Source organism: Xiphophorus couchianus, chromosome 23 (genome assembly GCF_001444195.1).
Source record: "Xiphophorus couchianus chromosome 23, X_couchianus-1.0, whole genome shotgun sequence".
In the NCBI taxonomy this organism is placed as follows: Eukaryota; Metazoa; Chordata; class Actinopteri; order Cyprinodontiformes; family Poeciliidae; genus Xiphophorus; species Xiphophorus couchianus.
The window spans coordinates 15,923,119-15,942,702 of record NC_040250.1 but is presented as its reverse complement, the minus strand read 5'-3'; the positions used below and the strand labels follow the sequence as shown (position 1 = coordinate 15,942,702).

General features: G+C 38.6%; 2 protein-coding genes across 3 annotated transcripts in view; both read right to left on the bottom strand.

Moving 5' to 3' along the window:
* diaph1 (diaphanous related formin 1) overlaps positions 1-7,398 on the bottom strand; it is a 104,346-nt gene extending 96,948 nt beyond the window's left edge. Inside the window, exon 1 of one of the 2 annotated variants that reach the window (XM_028008905.1) lies at positions 6,626-7,398. In XM_028008905.1, the coding sequence (XP_027864706.1) occupies positions 6,626-6,736 (111 nt within the window). In that variant the 5' untranslated portion in view covers positions 6,737-7,398. The remainder of the gene's footprint in view (positions 1-6,625) is intronic. The other variant, XM_028008904.1, reaches the window with a different exon arrangement.
* A 2,025-nt stretch (positions 7,399-9,423) lies between these two features.
* Positions 9,424-11,846, bottom strand: smim32 (small integral membrane protein 32). The gene is made up of 2 exons (XM_028008125.1): positions 11,054-11,846; positions 9,424-10,753 (listed from the first exon to the last, which is right to left on the bottom strand). The coding sequence occupies exon 2, from the start codon at positions 10,723-10,725 to the stop codon at positions 10,378-10,380; it is 348 nt and encodes a 115-aa protein (XP_027863926.1). The 5' UTR covers positions 10,726-10,753; positions 11,054-11,846; the 3' UTR covers positions 9,424-10,377.
* Positions 11,847-19,584: the final 7,738 nt, after the last annotated feature.

The window sequence follows — 19,584 nt, the reverse complement described above, 5'->3', positions numbered from 1 at the left end:
TCCGTGGAGACAGCAGATTGCATGTATGACTTTTGATCACAACAGCATGTTGTTCAGTTATAAATTGGTTTTCTACATTACACAACATCTGGTTCTGTAACTTAGCGTTTGATTGCTTTAAAAAAGTGTTTTTCAATTTCAGTCCTTACAGACCACTGCCCTGCATGATTTAGATGTTTCCCTTCTTCGACACACCTGGTTTGAATAACTGGGTGATTAGCAGGGTTTATGCAGCACTTGATGGCTGTAGAGGATATCATGCAACCATTTAAATTAGTAGACATTTAAAATATGCAAGGCAGTGGTCCCTGAGGACTGTAACTGGGAAACACTGCTTTAGAACATTAAAACATCCTCGCAGTTATACCTTCATGCTTTTCTCTGAATTAGGCTACTTGTTGCTTATTAGTCGGAGTGGAAACATGTCTCTGTTAAATCTATAAAATCTGACAAGTGGTCTGTCATACAATGGTTTCTCCATCCCTGCAACATAATTGATCGCCTTCATGTTCTACCATCTGCTGCGGAAAAAGTCAGCTTCCTGCTCTGTTTTAAACCGTTCATTGGACAGTTCCTTTTGCTCATTAGCATCAGATGAATATCTCGACTTCATGTTTACTTGGAAACTACTTAGCACATTTTAATAATTCAGAACTTTTTCTAAATTATTATACAACTATTTCTATTACTCTTAAAATTATCATCTGCAGATATTGCTGCTATTAACTGTATGTTCTTCTCACAGACATTACACCTGGGCCAGTGTTTCTGGGCTGTATTCTCTACATAACTGAACAACTGGAGTTACTTTTAAAAAGTCCAGGATAAAAAGTATGGCTAAATTTGTAAAAAGTACTTTAAACTGATGAACATTTTAAAACCAGTAGTAACTCACAGTTCAGGTATATTGCAAATCCCACCTGACATAACACACAGGAGCTGAATGGTAACTGACCAAAATTATTTACAGCCCAACACACACACACACAGAAAAAAAAAAAAAAAAAAACACCCAATGACTATAGCTGACATTATCAGAGCGCCCACACAAGCCAGTCATCAAAACATCACAACCATTTTCAGTGACAGGTTCTTAGAATGAGTTATTTAAAGCACATCATGTTTTCTTGCAGAAACAAGCACAACAGGTTACATTTTTAGGCGTAAATACATCCAACACAATATGACAGGTGTTCATTAAACAACTGGTTTTTACAGTATTTTGAGAAATAAATAGTTTATTAGTCAATTAAAAATTAGAGTCATCTGTATTAAACAGTGTAAGGGAACCCTAAATTTATGGACAAATAAAACATACAATTTCTAAGTGTCATTTATTTAAAGAAATGGGTAAATGTTTGTTGCCATGCCAAGAACCAAAACCTTCCTATAATTACAGTACAGCTTTTTGAAGATTTTCCCTGCTATTTGATCATTTTGGTGATGGGCTCCAAATTTCTGAGGTTGGAATGCCTCCCTCACCCTTATCTGCAGATTTTTGATAAGAAATATGGTATAGAGGCCTTACTCCTCAACGTGGCCGTCACAGGTTTTAGTCCTGGCCTAATGACTTTTACCGCATGTCTTCCCTCTCTCTTGTAACCCACTTTCCTGTCTGGCAACTGTCAAATAAAGGCCACTAGAGCCAATAAAACCTTAGAAATGAAAAAATAAAAATAAGGACCAACTTTGCCACCCTTAAATGGAATCTTAGTTCCGATCAAGAGAGACATCTTGTTAAAGTTTTTAAAATTACTTGAAATCTGCTGGTGTACAAAGAATTTTGAGTTCAACCCTAATGGACTTGATACACGGAACAAAAGTGACAGTTTTCCGCTATTCTGGGTGAACCCAAGAAACAGGACGTAACAGTAGCAAAAACTTAACAAAAGCGATAAAAGTTGAACAGAAGTCGAACATTTCAAAACTTTTCCCAACAAAAGGAAAGCAACAGCAGTGATAAAGGTTGAACATTTTAATACTCTTTTGTTGCATCGCTTGCCTGCGTGTGCACGTGTATGAGCTCAAAATTTCACAGGCACAAATTTCGCTGGTCGCTTGGCTGGAGGAGGGAAGGCAATTGTCACCTCATCACACAAGTTCCATAGAAACTGAATGGAGAGAAAGCAATGTTGCTTCCCGTGTGTCAAGCACACAATTACAGTATTACAAATCTGCAATAAAAATGGACAGAGACCGGAGCAGCAGCGTTAATTATAACAGGAAAAAGAAAGGTCGTCTGACTTCAAGTAACCATGCAGTTGTTAAACAACTCTTTCATCTGCAAACACGTAGAAATTCAGCCTAGGAATGTTCAGACATAATCAGGCTGTCTTTTTTTCACTGTCACTGCGCTTTCTCCCAGCTAACAAACACTTTGAAGAATGCTGACTACTTTAAATACATTCTGCATGTTACCAACCCCTAAGAAAAGCCATATTGTCAAATGTAAACACTTCTGCTGTTTTGTTGTTTTACATTTGTGTAAAACAACAAGAGATACACTTACACCTCATTATGTCGCACAAGACACTAAATCTGCAGGGAAAACTATGCTGGACACTGGAAAAACAAAGACTCTAGGCCAAAATCTGGGATCTAGAATTCACCTTGTATCCCAAACAACTGTCCAAGGCAGTGATCCCTGGCTAATCCCCACTTTGTCTGCCTACTGGCTTGAGCCAGAAGGCATGTTTACATCAACAGCATTTATGTATGCTGACCTTCTGTTTCTCTGGACCTGATACAGATGGGACTTTAGGGAGCTTCGCTTTTGGTTTCGAACCAAATACCTGACACATGTAGATATGGAGGAAGATGCATATCACTCCTATCAAGCACATCTTCAAGTTCCAGAGAAGAATTTGTTGTTGTTTTTCTGTGTCAGCTTCAGTTATTATCTTTAATGTCAGATATGGGTTGATAAGCTCTGCTGTACCTGAGCTAATGAGCATATAAAAGAGACCACGTTGTCATGAAATAATGTAACTGATTATTTGTGACATTTTTGGCTAAAATTGACTAGCGAGTGACAGACTGATTCAGTGACAAAACATATTAGTTATCTGGTTATGGAACCTAATTATTTTGATTAGGTTTCCATGTAACAAGTTGCTCTTCCATTTACTGGTTTCAACTGAATGAGGTGAAGAATTATAATAAAATCAGAGCAGTCAGTAGAACAGGAAAAACAGCTGAGTGTTGATGTAACACTGTAAAACAAGTTCATATCAGGTCTATACAACTACAAGGTGCAATAAAAAGACAACTCCATTGGGTTTAACATCTTGGAGCCAATTTATAAACATGCATAGTCAAGCTAAGTAACAGATCTGCTGTCTTTCTTGGGAAGGCATGGGAAGAGAATTTATTTACTGATCAAGAAATGCTGACTTGAAAGAATCATCTCATTAGTGTGACCTACATTATCAAAGGTCTGGACAACAGGACAACGCCATACTTTCAACACCCATGTTGAAAAATTGGTTCAGTAAAGGTCTTTTGCCCAAATACTCTCAACATTATATTTGTTGAGAGGGGTTGTCTTTTTGCATGAAATGATAATTTTACTAGAAAATTAAAAAAAAAATAATAATCTCAACAACAATGGCTATTTAAATATTTTTATTAAATTGTAGCTAAAAAAGATGTAGACACACCACCAAAAAATCTGAAATTTTATTTAGTTTCCCCAATAATTTTATTTTAACCCCCCTTATTTTGCAGATTTTAAATCTGATTTTGGCCCCTACACAAACTAGATGGGAGAAATTATTGATTAACAAACATCAAAACTTGATTTTCCTGATGTAATTCATGACCTAATTGTGTGGAATGCAAAAGGTGGAACTCAGAAGCTCATGTGTGCAGCAGCCCAGACAGTGGAGTTGCAGAGCCACCATTTTGATACAACTGATACACTAGAATGTCCAAATATCCAAACAACTTCAGAGATTAAAGGTTGTTTTATTCTGCTCACACTTGGGGAATAAAACTGATTCTGAGTCATAAGTAGGAGCACAATCTTTAATAAAGTCTAAGCATTAAGATTGAACATTTTCAAGTAGGTATATTGTTACCCAAGCATCAGCTGTACGTACTAATATGAGAGTTTTAGAGCATAATGAAATCTAATTTTCACAAATTGAAAAAAAAATTGTTTACTGTTGACCAAAGTAAAGAAAAACATACATATCTATATATTATCTTTTCTTGATAACTATATTTAAATCATGCTGAAGCTGCAATCTCCAGCAGCCATTGGGCAAGGGGAGGGATTTACCCCACAAAGGAAGAAAATACATTTCAGGACAACATAGAAACAAATAATGTATAAAAACAGACTTGAGGGCAATTTAGAGCAGCCAATTGACCTACAGTTTTGAATGAGGGGAATATTTCTAATAAAAAGAAAAAAAGACCAAACTCTCTATATTTACAGATCCTTAATAAAAAAAAAGAACAAGACAAATATGTAAAACTTTTGCAAACTTAGCACAGCAGCTATCAGAAACTGAAGGGAAGGGAACCTGACCAAGCTAAGCCAGAAACAAAACGTCAAAATCAGGCAGCTTCCGAACAATAAAAGCACAAATGCTGGGAAGGGAGGGCAGACAACAAAAAGGAAAATTGATGCTGATTGGCTGCTGGAGGCAGCCTGTGATACATGAAGATGAAATGCATCAATGCCTGCTTTGTTTTTCTTCAGTGTGCTAATCTTGGAGCATGAGTCTGTAGCCAGGTAGAAAAAAAGAGACACAGCAGAAGCTAAGTCCTGCCTGGAAATTTAAGTGTGGACTATCTATCTAAAAATTTTACTACAGAGGATTTCTACAGTGAAAAGAAACTTGGATAGCACAGCTGTCAGTAACAGAATGGGAGATTAAAAAAAAGTGCTGACTGGTTATTATGGTAATTCTGAGAATCCAAAAGCTAATGGAAATATAATACAATTTCCATGAAATGCAAGCACACCTTTGGATCAAATCCTTAGCTGTAAAGAATGCTGCCTGCTGCGCAACCCATTTAGATGCGATGAACTCAATACGTTAAGAGGCTAATTTATTTTTAATTTTTTTTTTTTAAAGTTATGTGTTGATTTTTTAACTTTGTATTAAAGATTACTTTGTACCACGTTGCATTGACTGTGGTAAAATAAGTTGGGTTTTTTTAATTGACGTATATGTGACAAATCAATTAGAAAACCTGAAACAACCCTTAAATGATTTTATAACACTACAATCCTGTTCAGACACAATATAATTGCTTAAGCTTGTATTTATTTTTTTAAACAATATCAAGAAATGGATGCAGGTTATCACTAAATCATATATGCATATACTGAGCCTCTTAAGTTTCCGTAATACATTTGCTAGGTATTCAATCTACTAACAAGTTTATTATTTGAAATGTCTTGTAAAGTTACTAAATGACAGAGCAACCAGTAGAGATAATTCTCCTTTTTAAATAAACCACACCCAGATGCAGCCTCCTATGCAGGTGTTATTTTAGCTAGATAAATACATAACTATTTTGTATATTAAATATTTATTTATACTACAGCTAAATGATGAAGGTATACAATAAGTAATCAATTTGAATATCATTTAGAAGCATTAAATGTCTAATTATGTGGAATGCTGATTTAAAACTCTACTTGTCTATATATAAAATATATTTATCTCATAATATGAGCAGTGCAACACATACAAAAGCTGACCATTCATGCAGCATTATGAAATTGTGAAAAAATGAGCTAACATACCAACTCTGGACACGCAAACCAATCATGATAAACGTCAAGAATTTTATCTGGACCAGCTGCCTGGTATTTAGGCTGTTGTAGAAGCCCTGATGATAAAAGACAATTTACTTTTTTTTAACGTGTGCATTCAGTCCTGAGAAGAGAAAAAGTTGAGTTGGTCTGCACATACTCTATGGTTACGGTTTGTGATCAATATCAGCTTTCACCTGCTGCTAGAGGTGACCCGAGGATAAAGTTGCACAAGAGTTTGTCCAGGCTGATGACAAACTTTATCACCGTGTTGACTCTTACTTCAGTGTTGCCATCCAGTCAGCACCCTGAGTCATAAAAGCTGACACAGCCAGGGAAAAATCCATACTAAGTCATCTGCAGAAAGTTTTAGCCACACCTATAAACTGAAAGTTTATTCATTTAAAAACATTCTTCTGCATGGACTGTTTTATTTAGAGACGGGAATGCACTGCCTCTGTAGAAAAGAATACAACCATACAGGGGTGTGTGCTGTGCTCAGACAAATGTTTAAGTCCTGTGTTGGCATGTTGCAATCAGTCAGGAATGTATAAGCCTCAGATGCAGAAATGAGTTGAACTTTTTTAAAAAGTGAAGCGCCAATAACTTCCTCATATGTAGCCAGAACTATGACCTCAGCTATGTATACACAGAGGGTAATATCTGAAGCTCGTAACAGCCGGTGAATAGCCTGGAGAGGTTACCGTAATTACAAGTAGGGTGTCGGTGTGAAACTTGAGAAGAAAACCTGACCAGCAGTGTGTGTGGAGTTTGGTGCAACACCTGGGCCCAACTCTACAGATGGCTAAGAAAGATAGAAATGCGTTAAGTTCAGTCAAGTGAGATACTCACAAATTTCTTTTTCCCATCTCCATCCTCGTCCTTGTCCTTCTTCTTTGATTTCCTATCCTTCTCTTTCTTGGATCCAGCAAATGAAGCTGAACTTCCCGTGTTCTGATCCATATTGGTAAATTACTCCGTTTCCTTGAATTTGGCGTACAGATTGACACATGTAGCGGGCGTTCTCCCCAGCAACGCCGTCTAACTTGGGTGGGAAAGTGTATCCCCAAAGGTTCAGTGGCAGTATCTCAGCTAGTTAGCCACAATCAGCACAGGTCTGCTAGTAACTTGGTACACAGCCAAGCGACCCCCTCGCAAAGCCGCCCGTGTGTATGACCAAAGGAGGGAAATTCAAAGCACAAGCCGAAGTACTCGAGTCAAGAAGAACGAAAACAACTTGTTGCGCCTGTGGAATACCAACGAGCACCTAACGCTGTTACTTTCTATAGGTTACACCAGCCACAGAGTTAAGAAACAACATCAAACCCCGCAAATATGTGGTACAAAAAAAAGGCTAACGTTAGCTTTAGCCCGGGCTAGCCTGCGGGCTCCAGTAATTAGTTAGTTAAAACGGAACAAAAAGCCTGCGCGTCCACTTCCTCCCGTTGTTTCGGTAACAACAACGCGGAGTCGGCGTTAAAGATGACCAGAGTCGGTGGCGTGTCTAATATCGGTTTCCATGGCTGCTCAATAAAGTTTAGGTAACTCTTTAACCCCTGTGTGACAACGGAGAAGCGAGTAGTTTCCACGGTAGACTACTTCTTCCTGTTCTTTGACAGTCCTGGTGAGTGGGCGGAGCATGCGCCCTGGAGCTTCACCTGAGCCGATTTAACAGACAGATCACTGCACAGGGCAAAAGAACACCGATCATCACATCTTATCAAGCTTAAGCAGCATCACCAAACAACAAGGGGAACAACAAGAGGAATCCTCTTTTACTTTGTGCCATAATCTGGATTTTTAAAATATCAAAGAAATCAATTAGCATTTAGAACAATTAAAAAAGAATCAGCGCAAACGTTAAATGAGTAAGGTGTGCAGCTGCAGCGCCTGGCTAAAAGTTTGTTTGTTGTTTTGTTTTGTTTTTTTCTTTCATTCTATCACATTGGAAGCAAAAATGTTACATTATTAGGGTTTTATGAAACATACCAGCTTAAACCATTTCGAATTTGTGAAATGGAAGAAAAAGAATGCAAATTTAAAAATTAAACAATAAAATTATTTAAATTTTATTCATCCCCTTTTAATCAGACATCTCGAAATAACATCCATTGCATCAAAGTTGAGAATTGACCTAATTACTAAATAGAGCTCATTTGTTTGTAGTTTAATCCCAGGATCGTCTGCTGGACTTCCTTAGATATAAGCTTTTTAAACTACTTTGAATAATTAATTAAGCATACTGTAGTGTTTGATAACTAGAATTAATTGGAATGTATGTGTGATTGAATTAAATTGATTTTCTTTTTTGTCTGGAGACTATTTGTTAATAGGACATATAAACTGAATTGAATTTACATAACTCCTGTTCTGTGAAGAGTTCTTTCATAGAACATTGAACGAACTGCATCATGAAAGCCAACAGACAGGTTTATTTTGTCTGTGTTTCCTCCATGGTTACAGTTGATATGCAAACACCTTTAAAAGAGAAATTTAAAGCATAATTTCTACAACTGTATCCCAAACTTTAAACATCCCTATGGCACTCCATAATCTGAAAATGTAAAGAGTATGGGAGAACTACAAGCATCCTGAAACCAGGCATCCACTTAAAGTGACAGGCATGGCAAGAAGAGCATCAACCAACAAAGAAGAAAAGAGGTCCATTGTAAATCTGAAGGACCGGTAGATCCACAGATGTGGTGGGAGAATAGACTGAAGAACTAATATTTGTGCACCACACAAATCTGGTCTTTGTGGAGGAGTAGCAAAAAGAAAGTGCAATGTTGAAAGAAAGCCATTAGCTTGTTTAAAGCTAGCTTGTTTAAAGTTTGCTACAAGCCATGTTGGTGAAACAGCAAGGATGTGGAGGAACTCTGATCACAGGAGGATGGAAGAAGCTAAATACAGGCTAAATGCTCCAAAAAAACACAACTCTTAATTCTCCTAGGGTCCCAACCTCTTTGATAATACAAAGGCAACTTAGTTTATTTTCTAAGTCTTAAAAATAGAATAATCAACCACTGTGCCCTTAAGTGTGTATGTGTTGAAATTATCAAAGGCATATTGTATCGCCTTGTGAAATGGCCCACCTTTAAGTTTCTATCCTTTCCATTCTGCAAGCATACACGTTTCAATGCCTGAACTCTGTTTTTTATGAAGCAATGTGTGAGTCCTCCCTTCCTGCAGTGGTTGCAGCCCTTCTGCATTTTGCTCTGCAACCATGCTGTGCATACAAATAATAGGACCTGGTGCTCCACCGTGTGGTCAAAATGTAAACGGCAGTTATTTCAAGGCGAGAAGGGAGTGGATTCATGCTGGTGTTAACATGCTAAATTGGAGGACTGGATCTCGATTCTGAATTTAGAAAGCATACAACCTCAAGTACTTTTTTTAAACATACATTTTCAAAGAAGTTGCAATTCAACTTAGGTACAAAATAAGCAAAAATTCTATGTGTCGACTTTCATATCAGTTAAAAATATATAGATGAAACTTTGACAGAATGAGTGTTTGGTATTATTTTTGCTGTATGTTTTGTGGATATAACAAGGCGTAATTCATTGCATAACTTTGACTCAGACATACACAAACTTGTAAGCGCGCCTAATCTCCCTCTCGCCATCACTCACACAGTAAGAGAGACAGGATCACAAAGACAAGCTTATTTTATCTGTCGTGGTATGTGAGTGATGTTTCCCAATAACAAGATTGGAGAGGATTTGCACATCACTGGTGGCACTGAAAAAGACAACACTTTGGTCTGCTTTATCGCACAGGACTCCGCCACAAGTCTCCCTCCCCTACAATGGTTATGAAGCTAAAAATTGTCTATGAGAAGTTAATTATAAAAGCGATAAGGCTTGCAGTCCTGCGGCACTGTGTGTAAATGCCTCTGTGGGTGTAATAAATGATAAACAGTTGGCCTGTCATATCAGCAGTTTGCAACATCTTCTCCTGTATTATTCGGTCACAGGTGCACAACCAAAAAAAACTACAGAAGACATTTCAGTATCTTTATACAACAATATATAGCCACTATAATCTGTCATTTTACAGTTGGAAAAAAAAACTTTTCAGATTGTATCCTAATTGTCTTACAAGACAAGACAGTCCAGTTACAGTATTACAAAATACTTTTGTACAGACTAGAACAGTAGTTCCTATGCTGACACATTGCGAGCCATGTTTGCATGAAGGAAAACAGGCCCAGGGCTCACTTCTGTGGTGCAAAGAGCAGGCGCCATGTCAGATTTGTAAGCAGTTGGATGAGTTAATGCTAGAACGACTAACTGGAATGAGGATCCTGGAAAAAATTGGCTTCCGTTTTGTGGAGAGCTGCCGGTGAATCATGGCAGAGGATTTTTTTTCACGTTTCATTATTTAGATTAGCAGAAAGTACAGGCCTATGATTAATGAATCAATTCTGAGGTCCCCCTTTTATCTTTCCACCCGTCACAACACTGAAGTGTTTTTATATGTCAGTTTCAGGCCTGCAGGCAGCATCTATCGGAACCGATAACACTCCAGGTAAGAGATCCAGCAAATGTGCACCAGAAGTTCACTAAACAACATGAATGCCAGAGCGTTGTCCCTGTGGGGAGTTATTTGTAGGAGGTCCGGGCCTCTCTCAGTGACCTGTCATATGGCATGGAGGCGAAGAAGGAGTTCCGCAGCTGACAGTTGATGAAGAACACAATCAGCAGGACCAGCAGGAAAAGCAGTAGGCACATGACGATGTAGGTGATCAGGTCCGGTTTGTGCAGCTCGCCCCCCCGGAGGCCCCCTCCGCCGCCGCCCCTCCCCGTGGTGGGTCTTAGAAGGGCGGCCACGCTCACCGAGCCGGTGTTGGAGGCATTTAGGGAGGAAGGGGCGTGCGTCGTGGACTGGGCCATGAGCACCAGGTCGAAGTCCGGGGAGTCGGTGGAGTTCAGGAGGATCTGTCTCAACATGACGCCCTGTGGGTTCACCGAAGGTCGGCTGCAGGGAAACAAACAAACAATCAAATAAACAAATTATACAACTGACTGACATCTCAATTGTTCACACGGGGCATTTAGTGTTTGAATAAAGGCAGATGGAAAAAAAGAAGAAGAAGCTTCAGAGTAGAAATGTTTTTTTTTTTTTTAACTATCCCGTCAAAAACATTTGTAGCCTATTCAGCAAGATAATGATGATATTAGAAAAATAAACCATAAAGTAGTCAAGTAGGTTCTAACAGGAAATAATGGTCTTATGACACTGATTATTCCACAGGGGAAAAAAAAAAAACTAATTTACTTTGGTGTGAGCTGCGAAGAGTTCCGCAGGTAATCTGAAGAAGTCAAAATCTCGGATCCGCATTCCTTAGCGTCCCCGACTCCGATCCAGCGCCACCAAGGACGAATCGGCCCCTCCGTCGCTCGTCGACAGCTTCTTATCGGCGTCCACGCGTGCTGAGTGGGTCCTGGTGGCTGCTGTAACGCCGTCTCCCGTCACATAAAGAGGATGCAACCAAATCCACGTGTGGAGACGGTACCAAACCAAAACATTGTCTCACTAGCAATCGTCCCGCTTCACAGCCCACACTTTCTACGAGAACAATATCCAGATGAATTGGGAATTTGAAGTTGAGCGACGAGCGCCGGTGCGCACACGTGTAGCCAGGCTTGTGCGTCGCGGACCGCCTGCATGCGCGCACGGGACTCGGCAAGCAATCTCCGTCGCCCGCCCTTCTGGTTGCCCTTTTTATCCAGTAAAGAATCGATGCGTGTTGATTTGATACTATTCCGACGGCCTGCCTTTACGAGTTCATCGATTCGGTGTCACTAAAACGAGGTGAAAGGCGAGGATTAATGGATAGCAAAACACACCAGCGCGCCAGGTCATGAACAGCTTTCCATCCTCTCCCTGGGCTGCATGTTAGTGACACAGAGAGGGGGAGAGAGAAGGAGGAGAGAGAGGAAAACAGAGAGAGAATTGCAGATCAGGAGGCACGCACATCCCCGGACACCACGTCTCTATCTATTCCATCTGTTTTCCCTGTCTATCTTTTTTCAATTCATAAAGCTTCGTTTTCAGAGGGGTGATAGGAAGTCCATTCCCAGCTCTGGTCCATTTCTGGACCGGCATTGGGGAATGTCTCACACTGGGGTGATGAGAGAGCAGTGGAAAGGTGTGAGATTGGAGGGTGCATGTCTTACCTCAAAATGGATGATTAACCTACAGAATAGACCTACCTTCGTTTGTGGTGCGTTTCTTCAAAGCATAACCTTCAAAGTGCTTAAGATTGTAAGAAAAACACAATAGACTGCAAGACAATAAATTAATGCAAATATGATGCAAAGCAAAATCAAACGTGAGTCAAACAAAAAACACACAAGAGATGTGTCCAAAAATGTGTAAAAGGTAGTTTTCCTGGTTTCTCAGAGGAATATTGTTCCACAGCACAAAGGTATCCCTGAAAAAGCACAGACTACGTTTTCTGTCTATATTGAGGAACAAACAAAAGATCTAGTTCGGAAGACTTTATAGGTCTAATGGGAGGCCATGATGTTACCAGAATGCAGATGTAAGTCGGAACCAAGTGATGGATTGTTTTGTGGAAGAGGAGAAGGATGTATTGAATTCTGAATGCGACTGGTAGCCAGAGAAGGGACATGAGACCAGTAATCATGTGAGCATGGATGGAGTGTTGGTAAGCAGTTCTGCAGATGAGTTTTAGAGGATCTGCAAGCAGGAAGCCGACTCATTATTTAAACAGGAATAGACAGAGTTGCAGCAATGTTGGAGCAATTTAATAAAAGCAATTACTGTTTCCATAAGGCAGGACGGTACTTATTTTATCACTTAGAGGAAAATAGCTACAATAAATAACAGATCTAAATTGTCATGTGTTTTATATTATACACTTGACTCTAATGGATCAGACAAAATTATCGGGAATGTTCTTTGGTGCAAAAAAAAAAAAAAAAGACTAAACAAACTAGAACATCTGTTTGTAATTTCAGCGGAGGAAATTAAGAGCTATTTTGTTAATAATAACTGAAAAGCATTGCTGTTAAGTTGTGACCTTTGTAGGATGAACTAAATCTTTGAAGGAGGTGACCCAAGGGAAATAAATACAAAGAAAAAAGGTCCAAGCATCAATACCTGCGGGATGCCAAGGGGGAAGAATACCAGGTAAGAGTCCAACTCATCAGTTGTCACATAAAACTTTCAATTTGATCCCTGACGGAATCAACAGAACTGTACGAGAAATGTTATGATTTTATCGTAATTCAATTTGTAAAGGACCCAGGCGTAAAGATATTCAGGGAGATGAGTATTTAATTGAATGAAAATAAAGGATAATAAACTAACAAAGCTCTCACAAAGAGGCCTGGTAATATGACAAGGGAAACAGGCACAACAGCTAGGTAACGGAAGGATCTACAGGGGTCTCAAACTCCAGTCCTCGAGGGCCACTGTCCTGCAGTTTTTAGATGTGCCACAGGTACAAAATGCTGGAATGAAATGGCTTAATTACCTCCTCCTTGTGTAGATAAGTTCTCCAGAGCCTTGCTAATGACCTAATTATTCTAATCAGGTGTGGTGCAGCAGAGGCACATCTAAAAGTTGCAGGACCGCGGCCCTCGAGGACTGGAGTTTGAGACTCCTGAATAGAGAATGAGGAGCCTGATTACCAAACACAGAACAGGCGACTGATTGGAAACAGGGTGAAGCTATGGAGAGAGCAAACCTCTAAAACCCTCTAAAAAAGCATAAACTGGGAATTTCAACATTATTGTTACCCAGGTGCCAATCTAGTGCTTTGTGCAAACTGATATTTATGAATATTATCAGAATCAGGCTGAACACAAAGAATGAACTAACACAGTAAAATCTAAACATAAGTAGATAAGCAGTTAAGGAAGACTGGTTGAAATGAAAACATGATTGATAGAAACAGAAATAATTAAAAACTATGGCTAAGCACCAATAAACAAGAAACGTGATCAAAAATGCAAACAATGGAGAAACTCAATAACCTAACAGAAACCTGACAGATTTTACTTTGGGATATCATTCATAATCCTAGGATAAATAGTCTTTGTCTTTCACAAAGAATATTTTACTTTGTTCTTTTGAGACAATAAAGGACTATTTTATTTGATTTTAATTCAAGAGATACTTTAACTTTTTACCCCTCAGATTTTAGATAAAATGTGAATCTTAGACGTAGGTCAGTAATTTATTAGCGACTGTAGGTTCAGATGAGGATTCTCATAAATGGATTTAACTGAAATTATTTTAAGTAATCCAGGTACAACACCAGTGTTTATGACCAGCAGACTTGGCCCAAAGACAGTGCAGGATTTTACAAGGACCCTTGGGGTCATAACAATATCAAGGGCCAACGTATTTCATAGTCCCTCATTAAAACAGAAATATTATCATAGCAGACTGACTTAGCAGAGAATGGTGCAGAGCTGTGGTTGGAAAGATTAGGGAGAATGAAGAATGTTCTAATCTTTAATCGCTTAGTCAATGAAAAAGTTCTCCTAGGAAACTCAATAGTTACCTCAATGATCAAACTTTTGCTAATTTAAGTTTTGACCAAAGTCCTAACTGATGTGAGTACTTGGCCCACTGATTTGTTTGCTTTCTATGTGAAATGCATTTGATGTCATCTGATGCTTAAGTGAAGGTGCTAAAGATGGAGTGTGCATACAAGGCACTGCCCTGTTTCATATTCATCTGCATCTGCATCTGCTCTCTTTCAACTGAATTAAACCGGTAAGCCTAGAACACAAGAACAGAGGGGCAAACGCACAAACAAACGTACATACAACACGTCTCAACCAGCAACCAACATTAATGACATATTGACACAAGCAAAATGATTTACAAAAAAAAACATTAAAAAATCAGCAAATAATGCATGCTACTTTGCGAGGTCCTGCTGTCCTGCACCTGCTTTACAGCACACCCAGAAAGAGGATTACAACCATCCAGTATCTGGGAGAAAATGTGTCTCCTGGGAAATCGGAAAACAGCCCGAAGCGTTGTTGAAACAGTAGTTATTGTGATTTATAAGGAGATTACAGTTTAATGCGGCATCTCTTTATTATTCTTTAATATTCTTCATTGCGGTTTTTCTCATTTTCTTTGACTCGCTTTATTTTAAGAGGATTACTTTTGTTTCAAACAGTATGCTCTCAGTTCTCAATTTTTCATAGAAGATTAGGATTTCACATTAAGCCAAGCAAATTGCACATGTTTTGCCACATAGTGCAAAAGGAGGAATGTTTTGCATAAGAAGATTTATTCGCCACAAATATTTTCTAAAACGATAAATGTTATTGAGTTAAATAGCTTGTGATGCCTGCTAAGTTATTAAATCACACTATAACAAATTTTTTAGACAAGAGTGGGCTCAGAAAAACAGACATAGACTAAATGTTCTTGGTGGAAATTGCTGTCCAGACTAAAGGAGACTAAAGGAGAGTGTGAGTTTTAATTTCTACTGCATTAATCATATTATATCGTATTATATCTATTTTCTTCAAGCCTTTTTCAAATTACTTCTCAGAGAGCTCATGGCAGAACAAGAAGGAGGCTTAGGTGGGCCAGATTTAATTAGTAGAAGCATTTATCGGGTGGGATAATATTGACCTCCACTAAACCAAGGTCAAATTTGCTGTATGGTGAATTCCTTCCACCATACTCACCATTACTGAAGCTGTCTGGAGCGATCTCTCTCTTATAGATATGAAAATAAATTGGCAAAACATCAGATGTGCCTACTGAGATGCCGTGCGATGACACAAGAGGAGATGTTGACAAAGACTGCTTCACCCTGTGCAAGGATTTCATCCAAACCAAAGGAAGAGATTGGGCAAAGATTTCTATTGTATGAATGTTCACCATTGTTATAATACATTTTTCAATTTCGGTGGAAAAAAAACAACTCTTCAGTGTTTTCTTTTTTACTGAACATTGTCCTGAAATAGTAATAAAAAGGTGAGTTGCAAGCTTCTACCACTGACTGCCATTGCACTGTTCTCTAAACACTTTGACAGTATGATGGCAGAACATTTCCTTATACCACTAAACTGAAATAACCCTTTTGAAGACATTTGGTATCCTATCAAACACAATGTCAAGTCGGTTTCAATAGATAAAGCAGAGCATCTCTGAATGGTTGAACTGGTTGTTGGAAGTTGGACTCGGCCTTCTACACGGCCCCTTTTAATAGATATATGTGCATCAATAAAATTCAAGTAAACTCAGCTTAATTTCACACAATTAAATTCAGTTATCAAATTGTTTGTTTGTAAAGTAAAAGGATTTGCATATTAATATTAATAAACTGAATGTGATTTAGTACTGCATAAAGCAAGGATTAATCAGACGATGGATGTAAGCCTCATTTCAACAAGTACTTTTTTTTTTACTATATATTTAAAAACAAAGACAGAAACACTCTGGGATCATGGAAAAGAAGCTCTGTTTTTCACATGAACATTTTGCAACCAAAGGGTTCAAGTGAATGTTATGGGATAATTAGACATTTTCTGTAAAGAGGGGCTACAGGCTACTGAAAGTTTTATAAGTAAACTGCAAAAATCTAAGATTATTTCTTAGATCAACTACTGAAGAGAAGCCAAAGAGATTTATCTTTGGTGTACCTGAAAGTACCCTGGTGGCTGCATTTTGGATGAACTGTAGTGTGTTTATTGATTTGCTTTTGACCTAACAAAATGGTACTGCACTGAGTCTATGTAATAGCAATAAAAAGATGAAATAACCTGTATGTTTTATGTTGCAAAAGCATAGTCATCATCTTCAAAAAGCTTTTTTCTCCTGAATATGTAGCAAAAACAAAAGTCCTGGACAACGAATCCAAGATTTTCTTACAGAATTGCTTAAGGTCAAGAGAAAGACAATAAAACCCGAGTTTTTAAGTAGAATATTGACTGTTTTTCATTTTGTCCTTTTGCTGTTTTGGTCTTTGTATGGCAAATATATTACTGCACTTTTTCATTTTTTCCCTTTTAACAGATTTGCATTACATTTGAGTTATGCAGGATGAATATAGCCCTATATGTGGAAACATTTTGAAATGATTTAAGGTGCTGCTTGTTATTTTACTCACAAACACACCAGTATACCAACTGTGGCTTTTGAGAGCAATAGTTTTTTTTTCATGAGTCATTATACTCAACTGCCAAGAGAATTACTCTAATATGAAATGATAATGGAGGTAGTGAAGGGGCGACCTGACATGGACCCATCCATGCCCATACTTATAGTTTGTGTAGTTAATCAGGGCTGGGTTTTGTGTTTAAGGCTGCAGTAGAAACAACTGTGGCTCAGTAAACACTTACCTCAAACAACAGCACAAAAATCACTTTGTTGGAAAACTCCTTTTGTCTCTTGTTTTCCTTCTTAATTTTTATTCATTATTTACTGTTTCTTAATACCTATAATCCCATAAAAGGATGAAAGAAACTCATTCATTAAGAACTGACGACTCAAAGTAAGATTTAATAATAATAACAACACAAAAATTAATGTTTGGGTGCTTCAATCATTCAGTTTTGTAGACGCTAAATGTTTAAAATAGTCTTCTTGCTTCCAGTGATGTGACACACAGAAAGCAAGTGACGGACCTGAATGGTCGGCAGTGATTTTGTTTGTAGCCCCTACAAAGACACCGCTCTGTCTCTATCAGCTAGCTGGACAATTTGGCTATTCTAATTTGTTATCAGTCAGTTTTTTCAATGATTGACAGGACAAAAATACAGGAAATATCTCCTCAAGCAGCTCTGCTGTTTTGCATCATTACATTTCAGTCACCTAGAATTATCAGTAAAGTGAGGGCACCGTTAATAGCAGCAACAAAAGAGGAGGTAATCTCCACTCGCAGCGGTGCTTTACTCAGCCGTTACGGCTTGTTCCTCTGAGGCAAATTGCTTTAGTTTGCTGAGTTTTGTTTATTTTTTGCTCCATTAAATTATTTTCTTGCTTTCCTCAGCATGAACCCCACAGAGCAGAGGAGTCAGCCGACGCACCGGCAGGATGCCAACAGCCACCCAAATATAGTGTCTATAGGGTCTATCCATCTCTGCTTTACGCTGCCTCAGTGGCAGATGGGCTCATAAAAACAGTTCTGCCAAAGTCCCCAAATCACTAATGATAGATATTTCGAAACAATAAGATCCTCTAGGTTTGCATGCCAAGACACTACAATTGGCCTTAGATAATAGCAGTTTCACAGACAGACTTTTCAGTGACACAAGAGACTGATTGCAAGGACTCTGCTGTACATGGTCCTGCGTATGCAGCACATGAAAACACATGCATGGGCGTCATCTGGCCTTTATAAATCTCAATCTTGAATCACACATTGCTTACACTTACATAAACACAGACAGAGAGACGGATTGAGAGAGAAAACAGGCAACCACACGAAAGACAACATGATGACTAATATCTATATGGGCAGCGAGCGCTCTTTTGTCTTTTATGTCAATAAACTCCAATTATCACCAAGACTGATTCAGTGGGAGTGAATCTTAAACAAACAAAGCAGATGTCTCCTGTCTCTTGTTTTCTGCAATTGCATTCAATCTCTTCAACACATCTTCTTCATCTGGCAAATCACAACTTTCTTCTGCCAGTGCTTAAAATGCCCCCGATGGCAGAACTCAGATGCTGCACAATTAGTCACTTGATTATCAAAGCGCCAAATGCTTAGACCATTTTTTTCTGTGAGAGAGGGATAAAAGGAGAGGCGCTTATTGTTCCCCACAGCATAATGTATAAATATGGGCTTGCCGTTTTACAACGGGTGAGACAACAGAGCTGTTTGATACCCTCGAAGATGCTATAATTGAAAGCACTGCAAAGTGATGACCATAAATCATCGGTTTGGAAGGCCATTAAAGCACTTTCAATCATAAACCTCTTGGGATCCTTCAAAGTTGTGGAAACAAGTAATAAACTTTGTGACAGAAGTCTGTGAAGGATGTTTGTGGAAACAACAGCGATTCTAGTGTTACTGGCGCCCTGGGCAAACCTATCCATCTGCCATCCCACACACCCTTCGAACACCCCCACAAACACACACACGCACTCCATCCCATACAGCCTATTAAAAAAACAAACAAAAAGAAAAAAGAAAGAAATCTTTCTGTTGTGTACCTAATCAGAAGCATTAAGAATCAACACAATTCAGACAGAAATGATACAAAAAAGATTTCAATATTTCTACAATTAAGTGAAAGAAATCTGAATCTCTCAGCAAAGACTTACTTAATTACTTACTTAATTAACATATAATTTCTTTCTCTGCTGCACCACATTTCCTCAGCTAAATTTAAAATATCTTATCTTATCATTGCAGGACAACTATAGAAATAAAGCTCACTTTGCATAAGCACGAGGGATCGTAATGTGTAATCAATCTTTAGAACTACAGTATCTTTGCTTAGATGCTGTTTATTCTAAGCATCTAAGCAAAGCTGTTGAGAATCATTGATCTTTTTGGCCTTGCTTGATCTGAATTTCAAATGTGACTGATTCAGGGGAGTTTGCGTTCGGGATCAGTGAAGAAGTTCTGTAAAGTGAAAGGTGGGTCTGCTCCGGGTGAGAAGAGTGTGGGGAGGTCCTCGGTTCAGTTGCCACATGATGGAGCAAAACATTATCCCAAAAGCCTGAGATCTAAGGGGGGGAAAAGAAGCAAATGACTGAAGAAGAAGGAGTGGGGAAAGAGGGAAATGTTGAGCAGCAAAAGGGTGGAACAGAGGATATCAGACCAGCGAAACAAACAGATGGGAAATGAC